Below are 26,413 nucleotides of genomic sequence, written 5' to 3'. Positions count from 1 at the left end.
GGCAGCTGAGAGGCTGAATCTAGTCCAGAGAGATGCTCCTTTGGACCTAAAAGTGTTTCAAAAATTTGAATTAGCTTCTAACATTTAAAATTGGAACATTTCACTAAAAAAAAAAAAAAAAAAAAATCTGTTTTTCCACCTTCTCTTGAAAAAAACCAGACGATCTGGCAAAAGTTGGCTGGAACCCGGGGTGGGGGTGGGGGTGGAGCATGGCTTGCCTTGCCAGCCAGCCAGCCGCAGGCACTCCTATGGCCCTTAGCTCAACCTCCTGGAGCCTGCTCTCCCCTGCCCGCCTAGTCTCACTCGTGTCTCCACGTGCGCGTCTTGATCTGACCTCTCGGGTTTCATCACGGCCTCGCCATGCCGCTGCCTGGGCCGGCCCTCCGGCTTCCAAGCCCTTCCTGCTCTTACAATCTTCCCGTGTTTTGACAGGCGAACCTCCTTGTCTCAAATGTTCCTCCCGTGGCTTCTAAGGCTCGCCGCAAGTCTTTTGGGGAAGGGGAGCGGTATGGAACTCCCGCTCGACTTCACTGTGCCGGCTCTGTCCACTTCCTCCAGCCCCCGGCACGGCTGGTGGCTCTGAGAAGTCAACGTCTGCCCGGAAGACAACTCCATGTGCTCTCATGGATCCAACGTCCTCGCTAATATCTGGCTCCCCACACCTACATTTCCATTCTGATGTTACTAGAAGCTGTGCTAGTGGTCTAGACATCACACCAAATGCATCACACACAGAGCAGAACCGGTCCTCCTCCCCTGGAGGATGGCATGAGGCGATCCCTGTTGCCCAGGCACAAACCCGAAGTCACACCCCCTGCTCCTTTTCTCACGCATTCCCGAGAGGTAACCAGTTCCCAAATCTGACACCCTTGTCCTCTGAAGTGCCGCCCACATGGGTCCTGCCGGCATTTGCTATCCCCTCAAGGAGAGCTCCCTGAGAACACACACCTGAGCTCACCCTCCTCGCTGGCTTGAGCCTTTCTTCTCTGCTTGCCATGATCCCTGACACACAAGTCAGTGCAGCTGCCACCTGCACATCCAGCTCAAACACCTGCACGGCCCCCTATTGGCCCCCCAATAGTATAACTCTACTTACCAACAGCTCAAGGCTCTCCACGAGCTCGTGACAACCGATCTTCCCCTGTCCGCGGCCCTTCCTGACCTCTACCAGCGCTGAGACCACACACCGACAGCAAGCCCACGTGGGCTGTGCCCAGTGGCAACGGAAGGCTGCCCTTCTTTCTCGCTCAGCCTCCTCTGGTGCCAGCCCCCGTACGTGGGCTCAGGTGGGCCCTTCTCGTCCAGTTGAACACTCGAGCCTCGTGTTCCTACGTCACGCCTGTGTACCCAGGCTGCTCAGGTTTCTACGTCACGCCTGTGTACCCAGGCTGTGGCCCACCCTCGGCCTGCAGAAGCCTTCAGGGTGGCACAGGGCACAGGCCTGCATGTCCGTCCGGTCAGGGAGCTGAAGCAGATCACAGCCCTCAGCTCTGCCATTTACCAAAGACGGCCACTCAGCCCAGAAGCTACAGAGATGAAACAAACCTTCTCATCCTTTGGGGGCCGACCCCGCTTCCGGGGACTCTGCTCTTGGGCTCTTTTCAGAGGGGACTTGGAGCCTCTCTCTGAGGAGCCTGAAGACACCCTCTTCTTTCCTTCTCCCATGTTCTTCTTCACCTTCCCTTCAGACAGGCTAAGCTTGCGCTTCTCATCACCTGAGTTGGGCCTACTTCTCTCCTCACTGGAATTACGCCGATTCTTGTCATCAGCAGAAGTGTGGGATGATGTCTGAAAGTTTAATAATAATAAAGATAACCACCGCAACAGCCGCCACCATGACTACCGCTACGTACACGAGCCGCGCCCTGTGATAAGTGCTTTTCATGAGTTATCCACACAACAACCCTACCCAGGAGGCTCTGCTGTCATCTCCACTTACATTTACGAGAGTGGAATTAAAAAAAAAAATTCAAGTCCCTTGCCCAGAGTCCCCAAACTGGGCTTAGACCCAGAGGCCGTGCTCCTCGTCTCCACGCTATAAAAAGGAGAAGGCCTGAGCTGTATTCAAAAGCTGAGATACTTCTCCTGGGCCCAAGCGACGTTCCTAAGAGCCACAATCTACTCCAGAAAGGTCAGCCACATGCATGCAGTTTCAAGTTGATCAGCAAAACACTGATACCTTAGAACTGAAGTAGCTCGTTCTCCACTGGCATTTCGTAAGAATAGAGTTTCGGGTTCGGGTGACATTTCACCTGTTAGTTACTAGGCAAAAATAACCGCTCTGGAGTCGCCATCCAGTGAGGACGGTGGTCTCTCACCTGGTCTTTCCCTTTGGCTCTCCTGAGGAACTCCTCTACGGCGTCCACGGCTTGCTGGAATCGTTTTCCCTTGTTAATCTTGATCATCTCCTCCTTATGGGCATGATACGGCTTTAGCTGTTCCACTTTGATCCAGGCACTGGCAGCAAACACACGGAGAAAGGACATGATCCCCAGTGCCTATGCCAACCGGTACCAAAGACCTCACCCCAGCAGAAAGCGGAGATCCGTTTGGGTTAACTGGACTTTGAAACAGGCTTGCCATTTTTCTAAAACATGCCACTAAACACCCCAAACTCTTTTTTTTGTCTTTTTTTTTTTTTGCTGTTTCTTGGGCCGCTCCCGCGGCATATGGAGGTTCCCAAGCTAGGGGTCCAATCGGAGCTGTAGCCACCGGCCTACGCCAGAGCCGCAGCAACGCAGGATCCGAGCTGTGTCTGCAACCTACGCCACAGCTCACGGCAACGCCAGATCCTCAACCCACTGAGCGAGGGCAGGAACCGAACCCGCAACCTCATGGTTCCTAGTCGGATTTGTTAACCACTGCGCCACGACGGGAACTCCCCCCAAACTCTTTTTTGAGCCTAAAAGTATGTTTTCTCAAAACAAGTCAAACAGCCACCACCGCAATCAGCATCCTGCCCCCAACCCCCCCCCCCCCCAAATCACTCGATAGGGGCTTATCTCCACTCTCATTCGCCAGCCTTCCATGTTGAACCACACACACCCTGCCACTGCTCAAGGCAGAGGAAACCTGAAGATGCTCCCCCACTCTCATCACAGCACAGCTGGCCCCGCGTGGATCCCAGGAGACAGGTCAGGGCGCCTGGAAGCATGGTCAACCACAGCAGCATCACTGCCCATCAACAATCTGAGCCAGACTGATGACTTGTCAATTCATTGAGAATCTGGGATGCTAAAGAAAGGGCCAGGAGTGCCCGTCCTGGAGCAGCGGTTAACGGACCCAAGTCGTACCCATGAGAACACAGGTTCCATCCCTGGCCTCACTCAGGGAGTTAAGGATCCAGCGTTGCCATGAGCCGTGGTGTAGGTCACAGATGCAGCTCAGATTCCGAGTTGCTGTGACTGTGGTGTAGGCCAGCGGCTACAGCTCCAACGGGACCCCTAGCCCGGGAATCTCCACATGCTGCGGGTGCCACCCCTCCCCCAAAAAAAGAAAGGGCCAAAGAAAGACAACATCTTCAAAAATCTGCTGCTCTTACAAATCTGCAGTTCATAAATAATTGTATCCACGGCTACATTTGTTCATAAATGATTGTAGCCATGGCTACCCAACGGCGCAAAACATGTGACACATGGTTTGGAACAAGGGCAACAGTCATCAAAGGAGGCTTTTAAAATAAGATTCTGCTTGCAGCTAAAGGTAGAGGAGTGTGCTCTTCTGACTGTAATTCCTATCATCAATGCATGGCACATGAAAACAAAAAAAAGCCATCAGGTGTCAACTCTAGAGCAACTGGCCTCCATCTGTGCTTCAAGGGGTTGTGCTAATGGGTCTGTATAAACACAGCCTCTGGAACCAGCAGTCTGCAAATCTGTCTGCAAACCAGTACTAGGCATATGATCTGCAGGTAAAGAAGACCAGAGAGGGAGCGACAGCGAACAGGAACTCAGACGCTAGTCTCCTGCATAAAGCTCCAAAGAGATGAGGTAAGCAGGTACCTTGCTAGTGAAGTTTCAAAGTTTTCTAGTGGAGTCTGAAGTCTGACATAACAGACACAATGAGTCCTATCTATAAAGAGGAAAAATGAAATTAAATTCTGACCCCAGGAGTTCCCATTGTGGTGCAGAGGAAACGTATCCGACTAGGAACCATGAGGTTTCAGGTTCAATCCCTGGCCTTGCTCAGTGGGTTAAAGATCCGGCATTGCCGAGAGCTGTGATGTAGGCCGCAGCCGAGGCTCAGATCTGGCGTTGCTGTGGCTGTGGTGTAGGCTGGTGGCTACAGCTCCACTTCGACCCCGAGCCTGGGAACTTCCATATGCTGCGGGTGCAGCCTTAAAAAGCAAAATAAACAAATAACATAAAATAAAATTCTGACCCCATATCAGAGGACGGGTTTCTGAGACAGATCACGAGAGCAATCAGATGAAACCAGACGAAAAGCCAGACACCCTGAAGAGCAAGCCAAACTCGGAGATTAACTGGTAGCTCTGAGGTGACACCAGTGTCAGGGATGAAGCTCAAAGACCCCCAGTCCTAAGGAGAGGCCGCCTCTTTCTCTCAATGTCAGGTCAGAAGCTGAGACCCACACACGTTCCTGGCATCAGACGGATGGGACAAGAGGTACCAAGAATCCCAACCTCTGCCTCCCTCCTCCTCCCTCACACTGACGGCTGGTTTAGAGCGAGGAGAAAGGAGAGGACCCCTGTGGAGGAAGCACCAATCAAGTCCATGCCTACGTTTCTGGGGAAGAACTCTAAGCGGATGATTGATTTCTGCCAGGAGAACGGGAATGTCGAAGTTCACCCATCCTAAATACACACTGGCAGTGGAGAGACCACACGGAGACTGTCCTCTCCTATGACCATCAGTGAGAAGCAACAATAGTTGGTGAAAAGGACTGACAGTATAAACATGACTTCAAGAGAATAAATATAAGAAACATCATGAATTTCTTGCTAATTTCTTGTGACGTTTAATGCTAAGTTGATTTCTACTTAAATCAACCTAGGAGTTCCTGTCATGGCTCAGTGGTTAACAAATCCGACGAGGAACCATGAGGTTGCGGGTTCGATCCCTGGCCTTGCTCAGTGGCTTAAGGTTCCAGCGTTGCCATGAACTGTGGTGTAGGTTGCAGACGTGGCTCAGATCCCGCGTTGTGGTGGCTGTGTTGTAGGCCGGAGGCTACAGCTCCGATTTGACCCCTAGCCTGGGAACCTCCATATGCCGCAAGAGCGGCCCAAGAAATGGCAAAAAGACAAAAAGACAAAAAAAAAAAAAGAAATCAACCTATTGCTGGAGACACATCCTGCCACATCAGAAAAACAGTAAATAAAAAGTCAGCCCACCTGAGCTCAAGGACGATTACCTCTTGAAAGCAAAACAAATTGAAATTCACTTCGGTCGTCTCAAGAATTTTTTCTCCAGGAGTTCCTTTGTGGCACAGCAGCTTAAAGATCTGGTATTGTCACTACAGCGGTTTGGGTCTGATCCCTGGCCTGGGAAATGCTGCATGCCATGGTCATGGCAAAAAAAAAAAAAAAAAAAAAAAGAGTTCCCATCGTGATGCAGCAGAAACAAATCCAACTAGGCAAAAAAAAAAAAAAAAAAAGATACCTTCGGTGGGGGCTGGGGGCAGATTGCTGGCCTTTGGGTTAAACACTGAATGGCTGCAGTGGCTTTTTGTTGTTGCTGCTTATATGTTTTGATTTTTGTTTTTGTCTTTTCTAGGGCTGCTCCCACAGCATATGGAGGTTCCCAGGCTAGGGATCTAATCAGAGCTGTTGCCACTGGCCTACGCCAGAGTCACAACAATGCCAGATCCAGATCCGAGCCACGTCTGCAACCTACACCACAGGTCACGACAATGCCGGATCTTTAACCCACTGATTGAGGCCAGGGATCAAACCCACAACCTCATGGTTCCTAGTCAGATTCGTTAACCACTGAGCCATGACGGGAACTCCGCTTGTATGTATGGTTTTTAAATTTTTTCATATATATATATATATATATATATATATATATATAGGCCGCCCAGTGGCATATAGAGTTTCTAAGTCAGGGATCAGATATGAGCCACAGTTTCGACCTAGGCTGCAGCTGTGGCAATGCTGAATTCTTAAGCCTCTGTGCTGGGCCAGGGAGGGAACCTGCATCCCAATCACTCTAGAAAGGCCACCAATCCCAAATGCATGTTTTTAAAGTGACCATTCTGTTTCTTTCCTTGAAATAAGCTTTAATTTGTAATTTCCCTCTTAAAGGGGATGGAACTGTGCTTTTCCCAACCAATTTGCTGTGGGCTGGGAAGTCACAAAAATCAGGCTTAGTGAAGTTGTGTCTAACGAACTGCCTTTGCTTCTATATACAAGGAAGTTAATTACACATTGTTTGTAGAAGTAAATGCCTGAAAACAAGCTAACCGGCAATCAGTGAGGTCATCACAGAGAATGAAATGGAGGGTCTCAAGATACTTGGCTGAGTTGAAAACAGCAAGATACAGAGCAGCGTGTAGTATCCCAGTACTGTGTAAAGACAGGAAAAAGGAACGTGCCCAGCTTCCTGATCATGCACACCCTATCTCTGGAAGGACATGCCAGAAGAAAATTTTTTTGTCTTTTTAAGGCCACACTCACAGCATGTGGAGGTTCCCTGGCTAGGGGTTGAGTCGGAGCTGTAGTCACTGGCCTACGCCACAGCCACAGCCACGCCGGATCCGAGCTGCATCTGCGACCCACACCACAGCTCACGGCAATGCTGGATCCTTAAACCCACGGAGTGAGGCCAGGGAGTGAGTGTGTCCTCATGGATGCTAATCAGATTCGTTCCTGCTGAGCCACGACAGGAACTCTGGACATGCCAGAAGAAACCAGTGTAATTGAATGTCTTGGGCCAAAAACCGGGTGGCTGAGGGATGAGGATGAATGGAACTGTTTCAATGGTTTACAGCTTGATGGGAGTGGTGGGGAAAGACCATAAACATTTATAATTCTTAAAAGACAACAAATCAACAATAAAAGCCTCTGCTGTAGCACATGGGCTCATCTGCCTGCCCAGAGCATTCCCCCATGACTTCCTTGCAGAGGTTTGCTCAGGTGGTGGCTGCTGTGTGGCTGCCAGCATGAACTGCAGCTGTACGACAGCCAGAAGTGGCAAACTTAACCCGGGCACTGATATACCTTCCATGCGTGGTTGTCATTTGGAAACAGAAAACTTCCCCTAAGGTACCCTCTGATGACATGCTCAAAATGAATTTAAAAAACCACACATTTTCAAGCATTTCTTTAATTCTGACTCGCCTTCCCTTTAAATTAAAATCAGATCATGTAGACATTAAAGAAGCCAGTCTTTGGAACATCCAGAACACCCTAACATGTGACTTTGCACAGACCCCCATGACCTGGGCAGGCAGGAGAGAGTACATCCATGCAAGCACAGGTCACAGGTGAGAACGAGGATGGCTCAGAAGATGTGGCTCTGCCTCTCCATCAAGATTCGATGGGTAGTATTTAGTAAATCATTTCTAGGCTTCCCCCACCCCCTTAAACCAATGAAACAGGCTGAGGATGACTGAGGTGTTACATGTTTACATCTAAGCTATTCAGGAATCAAGACACTGGGGGCGGGGGCAGCAAATCAACACACAAACCAACCCCAAAAAAAAGCCACAAGACACGAACAATTTCAAGCATCCATTATCAAACAGACATCAACAAAGACTTGCAGGTAAGACAGATGTGGAAAATTTGTTTCCAAAACTTGTAAACATTCCCAAATGCTGGATGAGGCTCTCAAGCTGCACTGCCAACGTCAGCATGGCCAGCCACTTCTTTTTATGCCAGTTTCTATGATTCCGGCGCATGACACCTGTTCCTAGATCCACTGCCTCTGCCAGGAAGGGAGGACGGGCTGCTGCGCTGGGAGAGGAGAAGCTGCTCAGCGCTCTGCTCTCGAGGATCGCTCCTGGCCAGCTCAAGGAGAGGGACACTGCTGGCTCCGTCCAATACTGGAGCAGTGGCCCTCACTAGCCCACTTGGCTCAATTCTCCAACCATTACATGGTGCCAGATGCAGGGTAAGTAGGTCAACCAGGTGCCAGGTGAAAAGAGAAAGAGATGCAGAGATGCTGTGCTTCTAATCACGAGCCACAGACTTTTCTAGGTTACTTGAGTACATAGACACCTCGCATCTGAGCAGCCCTTTCTCTTTTCACCTGGCACCTGGTCAAATTTTCTGTGTAAACTAGCTCTTCAACAGGTCTCGCCTAGTACTCCTTATATATGTCCTAAACCCCAGCACACATTTATTCTACTCACAGTGCCCCTTGTCGAAACATCTGAGGATTTATGGCCAAGTCAGTGTTTATCTCTTTAAGGTCACTCTTTATTTCATCAATTCTGATCGTGTTCTTTTTTCAGTCTTTCTCTTTCATAGTAAAGAGGCCCATGCTTTCACCTCAGTCCCTGTTTCCATTCCTGACAGGTTCCACCAGATCCTACTGGGAAGACAGATTACGCAGCACACCATGCTGCTGGCCAGGCACAGTGCACAGTGCAGTTTTTACATAAAGGTGGAACAATGTAAAAATAAGAAAAAAAGAAAATAATTAAAAAACCAAGCAAAACCAATCCAACAAAAAAAGTGGACTAATGTAATGTTTTGTGTTCAAAGCCTTTTAGGTCAAAAGAGCGGACCTGGCTGCCATCCCCAGGGCTCTCAGACTCTTTTCAAGGGCCTGCCCCGCCCCACCCCACCCTGCACAGGGTCTGTGTCTCTCCCATTTTCTGACTTAAAGCCGCCTGCCTCTTAACCAGTTTCACTTCCTTTTTTAACAGATCTATACCCTGACCTGATGTCTGCTGAATACCTGCTTGATGCCAACCAACACAACCCATTAAGTGAAGCTCCTTCTTCATAACCACCAGGTAAGGAGTGTTATCCCCACATGCGGATGAGGACACAGAGGCTTAGAAAAGTCCAAGAGTTCAAATCACAGGACAAGTGACACGGATATCTGAACACCCATCACGCTGGTAACAAATCCAGAGCTCCTTCACCAAAGTTTATCGAACAATCTGGAGATTTCGCCCTCAGATAATAAACAGATTCTAAATAAAGTCTGAACACCGATCTCTAAGAACCCTTCTCCCTTTGGAGAAGTGCTGCACAGCCTTATCCTCTGTTTCCTCTCACTAAGGCAACTGCTTAGCAACAAAAAGTTCACACGTCAGTCCTATAGTGACTTCATTTTTAAATGTTTTTTTTTTTTTTAATATGGAACTCTATCAAGGAGATTTAAAGGCTAAAGATATTGCCTACAAGTTGCCATGTATCCACTTGCTGACAGATCTCCTCGAAGAACTTCAGTTAGAAATCACATCACCACCAACACCACCGCGTGTTTCGTGTGTTCAGTGGGTACATCCTTTTCACTGGCTCCACCGGTTTGCCTGGTTGAGTGCCTGAGTGCTGAGACTCACTCAGATCCAACTCTGGGTCCTACTCGCACGCAGTATTTCTCATACATACACCGGGACTAAGGCCTATCCCTCTAGCCTTCCAGCATTTAAAAAATTATCATGAAGACATCACGGCTTTCCAGCCTCCTGTAACCTAACTGCCTGCTTTCTGTGGGTTCTCCTTTGTGTTTCAGACTTTGGCCCCCCAAGCCAGGCCGACTATGTCGCCTCTGTTCACCCCAAGCACAAGTTCTTTACCTCGGGCAGGAAGGCGCTCTGTCCACACATGCAACTGAACTGCCAGCAGCTTACAGTGGCCCCACTACCTGGAAGGCCCTTACTACTCCTGCCTATCCAAACTCTATCCATCCTCCAGTCTGATGCAAATCCCATCTCTTCCATTGGCCTTCTCTGACCTAGCTGTTCTCCACTCATCTCTCATTCTAGAAGCCTTTATTCCACACATCACTCATTCTGCACTCAATCCCAGCTGGAAGGTTTATGTCTTGCCCCTTGAGTTCCTAGAAGATGAGGACCATGATATTTGCTTTTCTGGAAGCTCCCTTCTATGCCGAGCAATGCGCAGTGTGGTTGCAAAATCAGTATTTGTTTTATGCATCCAAGCAATCTTCCTGTGAAATCCATAGCATTGCTTCTCTCTTCTAGACTGTTTCTGGCTCTCCCAGCTCCAGGCCAGCGACTCCCTTGAAATATTGCCACCAAAATGCAGCTAAATTGGTTTGTGACAAGAACTGGGGCTTCATATGTTGGTGTATGTACATGCTGAAGGGACATGCCATGCAAACTCTAAATAGGATGAGCCCTCTGATGCATAAACTTGCCAGCAAAGAAGACTGTAAGAGATTTTCCCACAGAACGTTATATGTCGCTTTCTAGAATGTGTAGAATGTGTATTTTAACCATCAGAGTTGGATTTATCAGAAAAGCCACAGATATTTTTCAAACCCAAAACAACATTTTCCTATAAAAGTCATAAACAGAAACAGGAGTTCCCTTGTGGAGCAGAAGAAATGAATCAGACTAGTATCCATGAGGATGCTTCCCTGCCCTCACTCAGTGGGTGAAGGATCCAGTGTTGCCGTGAGTTGTGGTGTAGGTCACAGACAAGGTTCAGACCCCACGCTGCTGTAGCTGTGGCCAGCAGCTGTATCTCCTACTGAACCTCTAGCCTGGGAACTTCCATGTGCCATGGTGTGGCCCTAAAAAGAAGAAAAAAAAAAACCATAAATAGAAAACTACTTAAATCAAACCATCTAGGTAATCAGCTTGACGGAATTAAGATGAGAGCTAAACAAACCACTGGAAACTCAATTACATTTTCTTCCCTTCACAGTGATTTCTTTCTTTTTTTCTTTTTGTCTTTTTAGGGCCGTCCCCACGGCATATAGAGGTTCCCGGGCTAGGAGTCAAATTGGAGCTGTAGCTGCTGGCCCACATCACTGCCACACAGGATCCCAGCCACTGTCTTCGACCTACACCACAGCTCACAGCAATGCCGGATCCTTAACGCAGTGAGCAAGGCCAGGAATCGAACCTGCATCCTCATGGATGCTAGTCAGATTTTCCACTGAGCCACAACCAGGAACCCCCACAGTGATTTCTTATATGGCCTATCAAAGAATCTCAAATTAATACTTCAGACTTCAAATATAAGACAGATCTGGTTAAAAAACTTTACTGTTAGAATGCTAAATCAAGTCATCTAGTTTCACAAAAACAAGACCGAACAATTACTTTTATAATTATAATTCATTACCTTATGCCTAAACCACAATGATAATCAGCCATTAAAAAAGAACCAAACACCCTCATAAAGGAACTGCCTGTGGAGTTCCGGCGTGAGAAATGATCTCAATGAGATTATCATATTTAAAAGGTGGCAAACCCTACTTCCCACCTGACTGCCATTGTTACTGGCCTCAGGATAGCTGCTCAAGAGAATTTCTGGGAGATAAGAACAGCACCTTTTATTTAGGTATGAAGCCAGAATGATGGCCATTCTGTGGACTACAATAAGACTAAACAAGGATCTTGAGGATCAACCAGCTTCAACCTGGGGCAAAGCCCAAACAGCAAAGGGAAAGCGAAATTCTTGGTGAGCACTACTCACTGATCTTCTGTTCCAAAAAACTTTACAAAGAAGCATTTCTTTCCACGTGGTTTCTTTAAGTCCTTGGGTGGGTTAACAATCTAGGGAATAAAAGGGGGAAAAATAAAATTTTTTCCCACAGTTATAAGTTGGTAAGGGAAAGAAAAAACAAAACACAAAAGAAATACGTCTTAAAAAAACAAAACCAAACACAGGGCCTATTTTATGTCCAAATCTGGCACTTTTCTACTGAGACATGTGGAAATGTGCAAATATTCTAGAAGTTCCCTGTGTCTGTCATGTAACACAGTGTTCAGTAGATACAATATTCCTTTTACTAAAACAGCCCTGTTTTAAAAGCAGACCAACATCATTACCTCCTGCAATGTGACCCTGTCATTATGGAAGAAACGCAGAAAACACTCTTAAAAATACCTCTGTGCAGGAAGAGTTCAGACAGGTCAACAGTGACAATGAAGTAACAGTGACAACACCGAGACACTGAAAATGCCATACTGCAAAGAGTCTGAAGACATTTCCTAGGCTCCGAACAAGAATATAAAAACAGATCGGTTGGAAAGCTATGAAGGATCACTTCATGCAAAACGTGGAATGCCAGCTTCTGCAATGCACTGGAGCAGCACATATGGTAAAATGCAAAGAAGATTTAAACTCAGTGGGACAAAAATACTTTGACTTTTCACTAGCCTACATTTAGATTTTTCTTGCTGGAAAATTTGTTTTTTTCTCCATTTATTAGGTTTATGTGCAAAGCTAAATTCAAGTTAGAAAGGATTTTCAGGGTGAAAAGACTTTTCCACAAACCACCTCTGATTCAAGAAACAATAACATACTGTAGATTTAATGACTTGGTTTAAATTACACTGCCTTTTCTAAAAAAACTGATAGTGGAGAAAAAAAAAATTCTCCAATGTTATTTAAATAGGCCCAGTTAAACTCAATGTTAGGAATTCAAGGGAATGTATCTTATATTCTCCACCTCCTCAAACTCAACTTCAGATGTCAGCCAGTCACTCACCTTTCCCGGCCAAGGAGGATACCGGCCGAGTTTCCCCCTAGAGAAAACACAAAGAGTCAGCATTTGCCCTGGAAAGGCCAGTCCGTCTCCTTCAACCCACTCAACATGCAATTTATTTTCCTAAATCTCCCCTTCGACGCTCAAGTGCCAGAATGGAAAAAGCTGGCAACCAGAAGTTCTTATTGTGGCTTCCACAGCTGGGCCCAAGAGGCCCAAACCCCTCAGAAATGCAATGCAAAACTGTAAACTTGTGTGCATTCTTCCGGTGACAAGGGATACAGAAAAACAAAACTACCAAGAGTCGTTTGTCCAGAACCTCCCCGGGACGTGACGAGGGTGGCGGGACGGTCTGCTGTGTAAACACAGACTTCCCCTTACGAAGTCTGGTTTCATCCCCCAACCCGGCTTTGACAAATGCTAATGGAAATCCTTCCTCTAGACCGAGAAATGAGCTACGCAGCTCAGCTGGAGGGAGGCGGCGACAGTCAGTCTTGGTTCGGGCGGTTGTCTGGGACATAGAAGCGGACCAGGGGAAGCACCTAAGGAGGCACTGGTTCCTGCCAAACCTCCAGTTGTAAAGGAGAAGTCCCCACTCTGTTTCTTCACAGGACAGTGCCAGCAGGCCGGTTTCGACACTCCCGGCTGAGCCGCGCACGGGTCGGTGCCATCGCAAGGCGGGTTTCGACCGGCAGGCTGGGAGCGATGGCTCCGCAGGCTCCCCCGGCTCTCCCGCTTTCCCGGGAGCCCCAGCCAGACCCCGAGGCGAGGACCCGGCGTCCGCGGGAGCCGCGCGGCGCTGGGCACTCCCCAAACGGTGGCCGCTGGAGTCCGGGTCCTGTGCGCAGCCCTCTCCACAGCTCAAAGCCGGGTCCGCCGCGGCCACCCTCGGCCTCAGTCCCCCCGGGCCAGGCTGCCCCTTCCGCCCGGCGTCGCTCCCAGCGCCCGCACCCCGCCTCGCCCACTCTCCGCCACCTGAAGCGAAGAGAAAGGCAGCCCCGGGGCGGGCTGCGAACCCCACGCACAGGGAGGCAACTCCCCAGCGCACATCACTCGGCCCCGGCCGCCTGGACTCACCACACCAAATCGCCGAGCCGCAGACTCACAGTCGCCATCTTACCACCCAACCACCGCCGGCGCACGGGCAGCCGGGAACATCAGGTCGTCCCGGTGCCGCCCATTGGAGTGAGCCCGGTCACGTGACGGGGGCTGACCGTAACCGGACACGCCGCTGCTCTGACGTCACCGCGCCCGCCCAGGCTCATAGGCCGGCCTAGCGGCACGTGACCCGGGCGCCGCGGTCTCCGCGCGCCGGGGCCCGGAGACTCCCGGCTTCTTCCCCCTCCCTCCGGCTCGTGACAACGTAGCGCAGCGGTCTGAGGCGGCGGCGACGGTGCGGCCGGCGGAGCGAGCGAGTCCCCGAGCTAGGGAGCAGGTCCTGCGGCCCGCCCCGCCCCCGGGCCCTGGCCTTCAGCCCCCTCCCCCTCGGCGCTTCCGTTACGGCCGTTAGTCCTGCGCGGGCCCGGGGCCGCCCGCGTCTCCGAGCCGGCAGCTGCCCTGACGGACTTCGGCGCGGCCTGGAAGCCAGCCTCCGCCCGCGCCCGGGGCCTCGCGCCCGACGGGCTCTTCGCGGCCGCGCCCGGAGGGCGGACAGGTCCTTCGGAGGGTGGACAGGTCCTTTGGAGCGCTCTTTCTAACGGCCGGCGTCCAGGGAGAGGCTCCGATCCTGCGTCCGCGTCGCACGTTCTCCTGGGGCGCAGTGCTGCCCGTCCCGAGGTCCCAAATTGCCCGGCCGACGTGGAGCCGGCGTCTCTCTGCTTCCTCCTGGGCCGGCGCGTCGGCACGGCCGGCGAGGCCCCCCCGGGCGCGCGGGGACCGGGCCATGGGCCGTGGCGCGGGCCGGCCGACCGCCGGGAGGCATGGCTCGGTGGCCGGCCGCTAGCAGCGCGGCAGCCCGGGCTCCCGGGCCGGCATGAGGACGGCCACGGGGGAACGAGGGCGGCCCGCGGGGCCGTAGCCTGCGTCGCGCCGGGGACAAAGGTACGTGTCTTTGTGGGAACTGGGCTCTCACGTAAGCTTTGTTGTGGTTTGACACTTTTAGGGAAGTTGGAAACAGGCTGTTTTGACAACGGGAAGGCAGACGCTAAGCGTAGTTTCAGTACGTTCAAACTAAACCATTGAACGGGGAACCGTGAATAACAAGCAGTTTAGCACAGCGTCTGCCTAAATATCACCATCGCAGATAGAATGTAAAACATTTTAAAAAGGTTCCAATCTCAGTTTGAGAACCCAGGGAGTCTAAGTCAAGTGTTAACTTACCCAGGACTTTTCTTGAGTCACCGCCTGCATGAAAGAGTGGCAGGTCCACGGGCATCTCTCATAGGTGTCGTGTTATACAGAGACTGGGTGTAAACGGGAAGTTTTTAGCGAACTGACTTGTCCGAAGCCTGGTTTTTCTTTGGAATTCAGTTTCGCTGAAGTACCATCAGCTAGTTTCAGGAAGTGTCATTTACTGGTAACTATTTTGTGTTGTTTTAAATACAAACCGATGATTTAAAGCGTATTTAAGTTTCCAAGAGGGAACACTAAAATTCAACACACCTTCCTAACTTAACTCAATTTTTGAGGAATCGAAGGGTACGTTAATGACTTCATAAAATACACAGATCTTAAATCATCATCACATTGGACCTAGAGACATTCCCATTACAGTCAGGAACATGTCAAAGAATATATTGTCTAACATTCTGGCAGTTCTAGCCAATGCAACAAGACATGAAACAAAAATAAAACGTATTTTTTCAGAAAGTAGACAAAATTCTTCTTCTGTGAATGTTACCCGACAGCCTATTTTGAAAAGTGCAAGGGAAATCTATTAAGAGTTCATTGAAGAGACTAATTACAAAGTCAGCATGCAAAATTCAGTTAATTTTTCTACATTTTTACCAATAATCAGTTTGAAAATATTAAGAGGGTATATAACAACAAAAAAATATTCCTGGGTATAACCTGAGATACAGAACGAAGTTGGTATTTTGGGGTTAGCATCTGTTGGGGTTTTTTAAGAGGGGTGGTTTTGTTTGTAGAATACTGTGCTTTTATTTAGAATAATGTTCAACTCATTAAAATGCTCAGCTCATTACAGTTGAGTATCCAGGAGTTCCTACTCTGGTGCAGTGGATTAAGACTCCGACTGCAGCCGCTCTGGTTGCTTCAGAGGCCAGATGCAGTGGGTTAAAGAATCCCTAGTTGCTGCATATGTGGCATAGATCACAGCTGTGGCTCAGATTCATTCCCTAGCCTGGGAGCTTCCATATGCCATGAGTGCAGCCATTTAAAAGAAAAAAAATTGAGTATCTTAAGTGCTTAGCTTTTAAAAGCCTTTTAATCTTTGTTGACAATTTTATTTTTACAGATCTAAAAATGCTTACGTAAAAATATATTTGATTTTTGACAAATTTTCGATTAAGGCACCAGTTTAACAAATTGAATACCCCCAGTGAACTCTTTTTAAAAATTAAATTCTGGAGTTCCCGTCATGGCACAGCGGAAACAAATCCAGCCAGCAATCATGAGGTTTTCAGGTTAGATCCCTGGCCTCGCTCAGTGGGTTAAGGATCTGGTGTGGCCATGAACTGTGGTGTAGGTCGCAGACTCGGCTCAGATCTGGAGTTGCTGTGGCTCTGGTGTGGGCCGGAGGCAACAGCTCCCAATTCGACCCCTAGCCTGGGAAGCTCCATATGCCGCGGGTGTGGCCCTCAAAAGACAAAAAAAAAAATAAACTCCCTCAGATGTTCTAACCTGAATTCAAAGTTTTATATGCTTGTTCTTTCTCTCAGATACATCACACTTCTAAAGCGTGAGCTTACAAACCGAAAAGTAAAATCTTTCCAAGGACTTAACTCTTAGGCGTCTAATACTCATGTAAATGTAAGTCAGGTGTTTTGAAAGCATACTTTCAATTTAGTTACATTTCCTTAAGCATTTCAAGTTAAAGTTGTAACTAATAATCATGAATGTGTCTCATTCTCTTAAATGTTTCACATGAATTACTGCAATGACTTAAAACTTAATCTAAAATGTAAGTGTTGATATGCTATTGTTTGATTTATTTTATTTTCTAATCTTATTTATATAATTTCTTAGGCCTGCAAAATCACTTACCCAACCAGTAGAAGCATTTTTATCATCTAGGGGGATTGAAGTTACACTATCTAAAATTTGGGCCTAGATGAGGTTACATTTTTATTTATTTATTCATTTAATTTTGTTTTGTTTTTAAGGCCACACTTGTGGCATATGGAGGTTCCCAGGATAGGGGTTGAATCAGAGCTACAGCTGCTACTAAGGCTACAGAGCCTACTAAGGCTCTGTCAACATGGTTTCTCTAATTTCAAGAACTTAGTGAAGATGCATAGAAGAAAGACTGCAAGGAAGCATACTAAATAGTGATTATCTCTGAATGATGTGAAACGGCGTGTCTTTTATATGTACATGAAAACTTATGTGTATATACATATATACATATTTGTTTTTCTAAGGCCGCACCTGCAGCATATGGAGGTTCCCAGGTCTGATTGGAGTTATAGCTGCCAGCCTACACCAGAGCCACAGCAACACCAGATCCGAGCCATGTCTTCGACCTACACCACAGCTCATGGCAACACTGGATCCTTAACCCACTGAGTGAGGCCAGGGTTCGAACGCACAACCGCATGGTTCCTAGTCAGATTCGTTTCTGCTGTGCCACGTTGGGAACTCCGGAAATTTTTATATTTAAGGTAAATAGTAGGTAAGCAGAAAACAGTAAGTGGTAATTAAGATGAATTTAACAGTGCTGCTTCTTAACAGTGAAAGGTTTGTTTTTTTAATTGAAATCTCTGTAACTGAACAGGCGAGATCATCATTTTTATCATCTTGGTTTGTTTACAGAAGCCATGCAGTGACACCCACTAAGACTTGTTGGTAGCCATGTCGGAGCCCCACAGGGTCCAGTTCACCTCTCTCCCGGGTCCTCTGAATCCTGCGTTTTTGAAGAAATCCCGGAAAGAGGAGGTTGGGGGAGTAGAACAGCATCAGGACTCTGAGCCGGCTGCAGCAGCTGTTCGGATTACACTCACCCTCTTTGAGCCGGATCACAAGCGATGCCCAGAGTTCTTCTACCCAGAGCTGGTGAAAAACTTGCGAGGGAAGGTGAAAGGACTTCAGCCGGCAGACAAGGTACACCCCCATGGCCCAGGCTCACTGCAGATCTCATGCCCAGGGTTCCAGAGGGTGGAGGCAGCGCTAAAGAAGCTTTGACCCCCCTCACAAAGCAAGCACAAGGTTTGCTGGTTTTGCTTCTGGCAGGAAGGAATGGAATTCTTTCTAGAACCATTCCCTGATTTGCGTTAGAGAAAATGTATGGCAGATCCAAGGCTAATTTGAATTATGGTTAATAATATGAATAAACAACAGATCTTTTCATGGAAAGGCTATAAATGTTACATGTAAATATGACCAGTCCCTTGGAGTTCCTGTCGTGGTGGAATGGAAACAAATCCAACTAGGAACCATGAGGTTGCAGATTTGATCCCTGGCCTTGCTCAGTGGGTTAAGGATCTGGTGTTGCCATGAGCTGTGGTATAGGCCGGTAGCTGTAGCTCTGATTCCACCCCTAGCCTGGGAACATCCATATGCTGTGGGTGTGGCCCTAAAAAAAAAAGTCAAAAATATGACCAGTCCCTGGCTTTTCTAGTGCTGGAATTTCATGCTGGGCATTTCTCTTTTCCAAGGGACTCTCACACTGCCTAATAGGAAGGCAAGCAAGAAAAGACACACACTGCTCATCTCTTCTGAATGCAATGATATTCTGGGAGTTCCCGCTGTAGTGCAGTGGGGTAATGATCCAGCTGGTCTCTGTGGTATTACCAGTTCAATCCCCTGTGAATGGGGTTATGGATCCAGCGTTGCTCTAGCTGTGGGATAGGTCACAAATGCGGCTCAGATTTGATCCCTGGCCCATGAATTTCTAAATGCTGTGGATGTGGCAGAAAAAGAGAAAAAAAAACATGGTAATGTTCTGAATAGTTTCTTTACCTGTTTGGATAGAAACTTTTTTTTTTTTTTTTTTTTGCTTTTTAGGGCTGCACCCTTGGCATATGGAGATTCCCAGGCTAGGTGTCCAATTGGAGCTATAGCTGCCGGCCTACACCACAGCCACAGCAACGCAGGATCCGAGCTGCGTCTGCAACCTACACCACAGCTCACGGCAACACCGGATCGTTAACCCACTGATCGAGGCCAGGGATTGAACCCGCAACCTCATGGTTCCTAGTCAGATTCATTAACCACTGCGCCACGACGGGAATTCCCCTGATTTCTCAAATATTCTTAAAGTGATTTTTTTTTCTGATAGGTTTGTTTTACTTTTTTAGTATGGAACTTTTCAAATATGTGCAGTAGAGAGAGAATAGTATAAGACTCTATGTACCCATTATCCAGCTTCAGTTCTTATCCTTTGGAACTCATTAACTCTGTAAAAACTTTTTTTTTTTTTGGTCTTTTTAGGGCCGCACCCGCGGCATATGGGGGTTCCCAGGCTAGGGGTCTAATTGGAGCTGTAGCTGCTGGCCTACACCACAGCCATAGCAACGCCAGATCTGAGCCACATCTGCGACCTGCATCACAGCTCATGGCAATACTGGATTCTTAATCCATTGAGTGAAGCCAGGGATTGAACTCGCAACCTCATGGTTCCTAGTTGGATTTGTTTCCGCTGTGCCATGACAGGAACTCATAAAAACTTTTTATATTGGATTATGTACATAAGAAAAGTACAGGGAGTTCCCATTGTGGCTCAGTGGAAACAGATCTGACTAGTATCCGTGAGGACGCGGGTTCGATCCCTGGCCTCACTCAGTGAATCGGGAATCCGGTGTTGCTGTGGCTCCGATTCAGCCCCTAGTCTGGGAACTTCCATATGCCTCGAGTGTGGCCCCCAAAAGACAAAAACAGACAAACCCACTAGGCTATCCTCTGAGGGAAAGGATGGTAGGATCCTGCATTTGGCAGCATTTGGATCTCTAGAGTGGCTCCTAGTGAAGTGAAGATTAGGTTGGTGCCTGTCTCACAGCGTGTCTGAGGTAGATGAGATCATGCAGCTGTAGTTTCTAGCAAATGGCTTCAGTGGCCAGTGCTCCTTCAGTCTAATCCATGGTTGTGCTATTTGGGGTGAATGCTTTTGAATAGGAGGATTCGCCACTTTTCTTTATTCAAATAAAAATGTTTCCTTGATAAAGATCTGATTGGAAATTCCTAGTGTGGCTCAGTGGATTAACAACCCAACTTAGTATCCATGAGGATGTGGGTACAATCCCTGGCCTTGCTCAGAGGGTTAAGGATCCAGGGTTACCACAAGCTGCTGCACAGGTTGCAAATCTGGTGTTGCTGTGCTATAAGCCGGCAGCTGTAGCTCCAATTTGACCCCTAGCCTGGGAACTACCATATACCACATGTGCAGCTGTAAAAAGAAAAAATAATTGGCTGAATGGAAGCCACTTGAGCCTGTGCCAGGAGTCACTCTGTTGTATGAAGGCCAGTGGACAGGATGAGAAAAAGTAATTTTAAATTCGTCCATGAACTCTTTTCCAAAATAGGAGTAGTGTCCTCTTCCTTGAGAGGAAGACAAAGCAGTAGGCATTGGTTAAAGTATTTATGGACTCAAACCAAATCAGTAGGTCAATGGAAATTCAAACTCCATGCTCTGATTTTACCCTTTTTGGGTTCAGATGCCCTTCTCACTTGCAGAAAAATGTATGGGTGGCATACATAGAAAACTTTGAATTCCATTTCAGGGGTTCACTCCTGGCCTTCAGATTCAGAACTCCTGAATTGTCATGTCTGCTCTGCAGTGTTGAAAGCACAGTGTATTCTGACGTGTTCATGGATTAACTCATTCAGCCTGTATTCTTACAGTGAGAAGGTACTGTGCTAGACGCAGTACCTTCTGTGGACTACGTAAAGGTGGAGAAGTTGCTATACCAGCCTCAAAGAGACTTGGCAGTCTGATGTTTTAGGAAGATTATATCAACATAGGTGACAGGAGTCACAGTGTGGTAATTGTTTAAGTCTGGTACAAATAGAGGCCCTGCAGAACTTGGATAGAGAAGAGCTTATATTCCAGATGCTGTGTTTAGACAGAGCTGCACCGTCATACATTCAGGAAATTGTGGATGACTACTATTTACAGGGTATTAAGCAATACACGTTAAATCCAATGCCACTCCAGGTTGGTGGGATTTCTTAGAATTATTTGAACGATTTAGATTATATCTCATCATTGTGGAAAAGCTAGAAGGTTCAGACAAGCTGTTTTGAAGACCATCCATTTTTGTGTGTACAATGTATGTATGCTGTTTAACATACTGGTATAGGTGTATTCTAAATCATTTAGCTGATCCTTTGTGAGTGAGAGGGATTTCAGTGGGCAGAGATGGGAGAGTGAGATAGAATTTTGTTTTTTGAACAAGCATCCAATCTCTAGTGTTTTTGGAATACTCTGGAGTCTTAAGTGTATTTGGTACTGGAATCTTTTATTTTTAACTCAGTGAATTTTATATTTATAACTGTACAAACATCATCACAACCCAGTTTTACAACATTTCCATCCCAAACCCCCAGCCCATCCCTCCCCTTCCCCACAACCTGTCTCCTTTGGTAACCATAAGTTTTTCAAAGTCTGAGTCGCTTTCTGTTCTGCCAAGAAATTCATTGTACACTTTTTCTAGATTGCACATAAAAGTGATAGCATATGACATTTGTGTCTTACTGTCTAACTTAGCATAATTTCTAGGTCTATCCATGTTGCTGCAAATGCCATTATTTCACTCCTTTTTATGGCTGAGTAATATTCCATTGTGTATATGTACCACATCTTCTTTATCCACTCCTCTGTTAATGGACATGTAGGTTGCTTCCATGTCTTGGCTATTGTATATAGTGCCGCAGTGAATATTGGAGTACGTATATTTTTTTGAATCATGGTTTTTTCTGGGTAGATGCCCAGGAGTAGGATTGATGGATCAAATGATAATTCTGTTTAGTTTTCTGAGGACTCTCCATACTGTTTTCCATAGTGATTGCATCAATTTACATTCCCACCAACGGTGTAATGGGGTTCCCTTTTCTGCACACCCTCTCTGGCATTTATTGTTTGTAGACTTTTTGGTGATGGCCATTTGGCTGGTATAAGGCGGTACCTCATAGTGGTTTTGATTTGCATTTCTCTAATAATTAGTGATGCTGAACATCTTTTCTTGTGTTTTTTGGCCGTCTGTTGTGGTCCTTGGAGGATTTTCTGTTTAGGTCTTCCACCCATTTTTTGATGGGGTTGTTTGTTTTTTTTTGGTATTGAGCTGCAGGAGGTGTTTGTATATTTTGGAGATTAATCCTTTTGTCGATTGTTTCATTTTTCTCCCATTCTGTGGGTTGTCTTTTCATTTTGTTTAGGGTTTCCTTTGCTGTGCAAAAACTTTTAAGTTTAATTAGGTCCCCATTTTTTTATTTTTGTTTTCATTGTCATTACTCTAGGAGGTGGATCTGAGAAGATTGCTGTGGTTTATGTCAGAGAGTGTTCAGCCTATGTTTTCCTCTAAGAGTTTTGTAGTTTCTGGTCTTATATTTAGATCTTGAATCTCTTTTGAGTTTATTTTTGTGTATGGTGTTAGGAAGTGTTATAGTTTTATTTTTTTACATGTAGCTGTCCAGTTTTCACAGCACATCTTATGAAGGGACTGTATTTTCTCCATTGTATATTCTTGCCCCCTTTGTCATAGTAGTTAACCATAGGTGCGTGGGTTTCATCCTGGGCTTTCTGTCCTGTTCCACTGATCTGTATTTCTGTTTTTGTGCCAGTACCATACTGTTTTGATGACTGTAACTTTGTAATATTGCCTGAATCCATTCAGCCGGATTCCTCCAGCTCCATTTTTCTTTCTCAGGATGGCGTTGGCTGTTGTGGGTCTTTTGTTTGTTTTGCTTTTTAGGGCCTCACCTGCAGCACATGGAGGTTCCCAGGCTAAGGGTCCAGTCAGAGCTACAGCTGCTGGTCTGCGCCACAGCCATAGCAACATCAGATCCAAGCCACATCTGTGACCCACACCACAGCCAATGGCAATGCCAGATCCTTAACCCACTGAGTGAGGCCAGAGATCGAACCTGTGTCAGATTTGTTTCAGCTGAGCCACAGCAGCCTCATCAGCATCTTAGAGTTGTCAGGATATAGGTCTTTTGTCTCTTTAGGTAGGTTTATTCCTAGGTATTTTATTTATTTATTTAAAAATTTTTTTATTTTTTGTATTTCTTTTTGTCTCTTTAGGGCTGCACCCACGGCATATGGAGATTCCCAGGCTAGGGGTCGAATCAGAGCAGTAGCCATTGACCTACGCCAGAGCCACAGCAATGTACCATCTGAGCCGTGTCTTCGACCTACATCGCAGCTCACGACAATGCCGGATCCTTAACCCCATTGAGTGAAACCAGGGATCGAACTTGCATCCTCATGGATGCTAGTCAGGTTTGTTAACCTCTGAGCCATGATGGGAACTCCGGAATTTTATTTTTTTGATGCAATGGTAAATGAGATGGTTTCCCTAATTTCTGTTTCTGGTCTTTCATTTTAGTATGTAGAAATGCAGGAGACTTCTGTGTATTATTAATTTTGTATCCTGCAAGTTTACCAAATTTGTGGCCCAGAATGTTATCTATCCTAAAGAATGTTCCATGTGCACTTGAGATGAATGTGTATTCTGCTGCTTTTGGGTGGAATGCTCTATGAGTGTCTATTATGTCCATCTGGTCTAATGCATCATTTAAGGCCTGTGTTTCCTTTGTTGATTTTCTGTCTGGATGATCTGTCCGTTGCTGTAAGTGGGGCGTTAAAGTTCCCCACTATCATTGTGTTATTGTCAATTTATCCTTTTAAGGTTCTTAGCAGGTGCCTTATATATTGAGGTGATCTTATGTTGAGTGTATATATGTTTACGATTGTGATATTTTCTTCTTGGATTACTCCTTTGATCATTATGTAATGCCCTTCTTTAATCTCTTAAAATATTCTTTATTTTAAGGTCTGTTTTGTCTGATAGTACTGCTGTTGCAGCTTTCTTTTGATTTTAGTTTGCATGGAATATTTTCTTCCATCCTCTCACTTTCAGTTTGGGAGTCTATATGTAAATATATACAAGATTGTTTTAAGTTATTGGTGTCTTAATTGCAAGTGCATCTCCAGTGTTCTGCATTTGTACCCTCTGCTTCTCACGATTTCTGGTTTTGGTGGCGTATTTGTTGTGTGGATGATTTCCTACCTTTACTATATGTATACCTTTATCAGTGAGCCTTGTCGTTGGTACTGTTTTTGTTTCTAGTTGTGACCTTTTCTTTTCCACCTTTCGTATTTGTTGTAAATACTAAATTTACAGCAAATTTGAAGTTCTTTAGTATTTGTTGTAAAGCTGATTTAGTGGTACTGAATTCTGTTAGCTTTTGCTTTCTGTAAAGCCTCTGATTTCTCCTTCAAATCTAAGTGAATGCCTTGCTGGGTAGAGTAATCGTGGTTGGAGGTTTTTTCCTTTCATCACTTTCAGTATATTGTGCCACTCCCTTCAGGCCTGCAGAGTTTCTGCTGAAAAATCAGCCAATAACCTTATCTGGGTTCCCTTGTATGTTACTTGTCTCTTTTCCCTAGCTGCTTTCAATATTTTTTCTGTCTTTAATTTTGGTCATTTTGATTAATATGTGTCTCGGGTGTTCCTCCTTTGGTTTATTATATGTGATGCTCGTCGTGCTTCCTGGGTTTGCATGAGTGATTCATTTCCCATGTGAGGGAAGTTTTCAGATATTATCTCTTCAAATATTTTTTTCCTGGCCTTTTCTCTCTCCTTCTGGCACCCCTGTAATACAGATGTTGGTGCATTTAACTTAACATTGTCCCAGAGTTCTCTTAGACTGTCTTCATTTCTTTTCAGTCTTTTTTCTCTTTTCTGTTCCTTGTCTGATTTCCTCTAGTCTGTCTGCCTCCTCACATATTTGTTTTTCTGCCTTCTGTATTCTGCTGTTGGTTGCTTGTAGTGAAGTTTTTATTTCAGTTATTGTATTTTGTATCTCTGCTTGCTTAATCCTTAAATCTTCTGTTTTCTTTGTTCAGTGTTTCTTGTAATTTGTCAGTCTTTACCTCCACTTTATTTCCAAGATCTTAAATCATCTTTACTATCATTAGTCTAAAGTCTTTTTCAGGAGTTCCTATCATGGCTCAGCTGAAACAAATCTGACTAGCATCCATGAGGACTCACGTTCGATCCCTGGCCCTGCTCAGTGGGTTAAGGATCTGGTGTTGCCATGAGCTGTAGTATGGGTCACAGATACAGCTCGGATCTGGCATTGCTGTGTCTGTGGCATAGGCCAGCAGCTACAGCTCCAATTGGACCCCTAGCCTGGGAACCTCTGTATGTCATGAGTGTGGCCAAAAGAAAAAAGAAAGTTTTTTTTCATGGAGATTGGCAATCCTCAGATCTCTTAGTGTTTTTCTGGGTTTTTTTTTTTTTATTGCTCCCTTATCTGAGTCATAATTCTCTGCCTGTTCATTTTGTGTGGATTTTTGGTGTGGTCTCCTTTTTGCAGACAATGGAGTTGTAGTGTCTCTTGTTTCTGATATCTGCCCCCCTTGTGGCTGAAGTTGGTACCGGGGGCTTGCTGCAGGCTTCCTGATGGGAGGCACTGGTACCTGCTGACTGGTGGGTGGACCTGATTCTTATCCCTCTGGTGGCTGGGGCTTTGTTTGGGTGAGATTAGAAGAGGCTCTGTCCCTGGAGGGTCTTTAGGCAGCTTGTTTGCTGTGGGCTGTGTTCCCACCTGGTTTGTTGTTTGGCTTGGGGCTTCTCAGCCCTAAGTGGCTAGGGCTAGAGTTTTTCAAATTGGCCACCTCGAGAGGAGTTCAGGCTGATGATTGTTCCTGAGACCTTTGTCTCCAATGTCCTTCCCCCATGGTGGGCCTCAGTCACCCCGTTTTCCAAGGAGATCCTCCAAGAACCTCAGGCAGGTCTGACGCAGATTCCTCTGGAGTTTCTTCTTTGCTCTGGGACCCATTGCACAGGAAAGCCTGTGAGCACCTTTCAGAAATAGGATCTCCATTTCCCCCAGTCCCATGGAGCTCCTGCACACAAGCCCCGCTGGCCCTCAATGCCAAATGCCCCAGGGGCTCCTCCTCCCAAGACTGTGTTCCCCAGGTGTGGGAACCTGATGTGGAGCTCAGAACTCTCTTTTTTTTTTTTTTTTTTTCTTCCCTGCACGGAATGTGGCATGGGGGTTAGTGGGGGGTGGGGGTGGGCGCTGCTGCCTCAGCTCGTCAGTACATTCATCACACTGGCAGGGACCCCCGCCACCCCCAGGTGCGGCCAGGACCACTGGTCCTGGGTGCTGGAGGGAGCTGGGCGTGCCCACTCCGGGGAGGTCACCACGGGTGTGTGCGCACAGGGACCAGGCTGGTTATTGGGTGAGCGTGACGGGAGAACTCTCATTCTTGTGGGTGAGCTTCTGGGATATAGTTCCTTTCTAGTCTGTAGGCCACCCATCCCCCTGGAGGGTATGGGGTTTCTTATATTTGCTTATATCATGTAATTGCCCTGCCTGTCGTCTCAACCTCTTTGTCTTTGTCTTCTGGAATAGGATCTTTTCCGATAGTTTGCATTCTATTTTGTTGAAGGTTGTTCAGCAGTTGATTGTAATTTTATTGCTTTTATGAGAGATGGTGAGCCCCAGTCCTTCTCCTCTAC

General features: G+C 46.7%; 2 protein-coding genes across 15 annotated transcripts in view; one reads left to right on the top strand and one right to left on the bottom strand.

The window, feature by feature from the left end:
* The window catches only part of GLYR1 (glyoxylate reductase 1 homolog), a 38,951-nt gene extending 25,134 nt beyond the window's left edge, over positions 1 to 13,817 (bottom strand). For 6 of the 7 annotated variants that reach the window (XR_007134948.1, XM_047780584.1, XM_047780585.1 and 3 more), the window contains exons 1-5: positions 13,683 to 13,817; positions 12,609 to 12,645; positions 11,591 to 11,670; positions 2,319 to 2,457; positions 1,546 to 1,788 (exon numbers count right to left, since the gene is read on the bottom strand). Coding sequence is in view for 6 of the 7 variants with exons in the window: in XM_047780584.1 (XP_047636540.1) it covers positions 1,546 to 1,788; positions 2,319 to 2,457; positions 11,591 to 11,670; positions 12,609 to 12,645; positions 13,683 to 13,720 (537 nt within the window). In the remaining variant the exon portion in view is untranslated. The remainder of the gene's footprint in view (positions 1 to 1,545; positions 1,789 to 2,318; positions 2,458 to 11,590; positions 11,671 to 12,608; positions 12,646 to 13,682) is intronic. The other variant, XM_047780583.1, reaches the window with a different exon arrangement.
* Positions 13,818 to 14,123: 306 nt separating this feature from the next.
* Positions 14,124 to 26,413, top strand: part of UBN1 (ubinuclein 1) — a 42,599-nt gene continuing 30,309 nt past the window's right edge. For 2 of the 8 annotated variants that reach the window (XM_047780579.1, XM_047780582.1), the window contains exons 1-2: positions 14,124 to 14,645; positions 17,538 to 17,825. In XM_047780579.1, coding sequence (XP_047636535.1) covers positions 17,577 to 17,825 — 249 coding nt within the window. In that variant the 5' untranslated portion in view covers positions 14,124 to 14,645; positions 17,538 to 17,576. Of the gene's footprint in view, positions 14,646 to 16,444; positions 16,536 to 17,367; positions 17,387 to 17,537; positions 17,826 to 26,413 lie in introns of those variants that run through there. The other 6 variants (XM_047780575.1, XM_047780578.1, XM_047780581.1 and 3 more) reach the window with 6 other exon arrangements.

Source organism: Phacochoerus africanus, chromosome 5 (assembly GCF_016906955.1).
Source record: "Phacochoerus africanus isolate WHEZ1 chromosome 5, ROS_Pafr_v1, whole genome shotgun sequence".
Taxonomy (NCBI): domain Eukaryota; kingdom Metazoa; phylum Chordata; class Mammalia; order Artiodactyla; family Suidae; genus Phacochoerus; species Phacochoerus africanus.
Note: the sequence above shows the minus strand (reverse complement) of the source record. Positions and strands in the feature narration are given on the sequence as shown.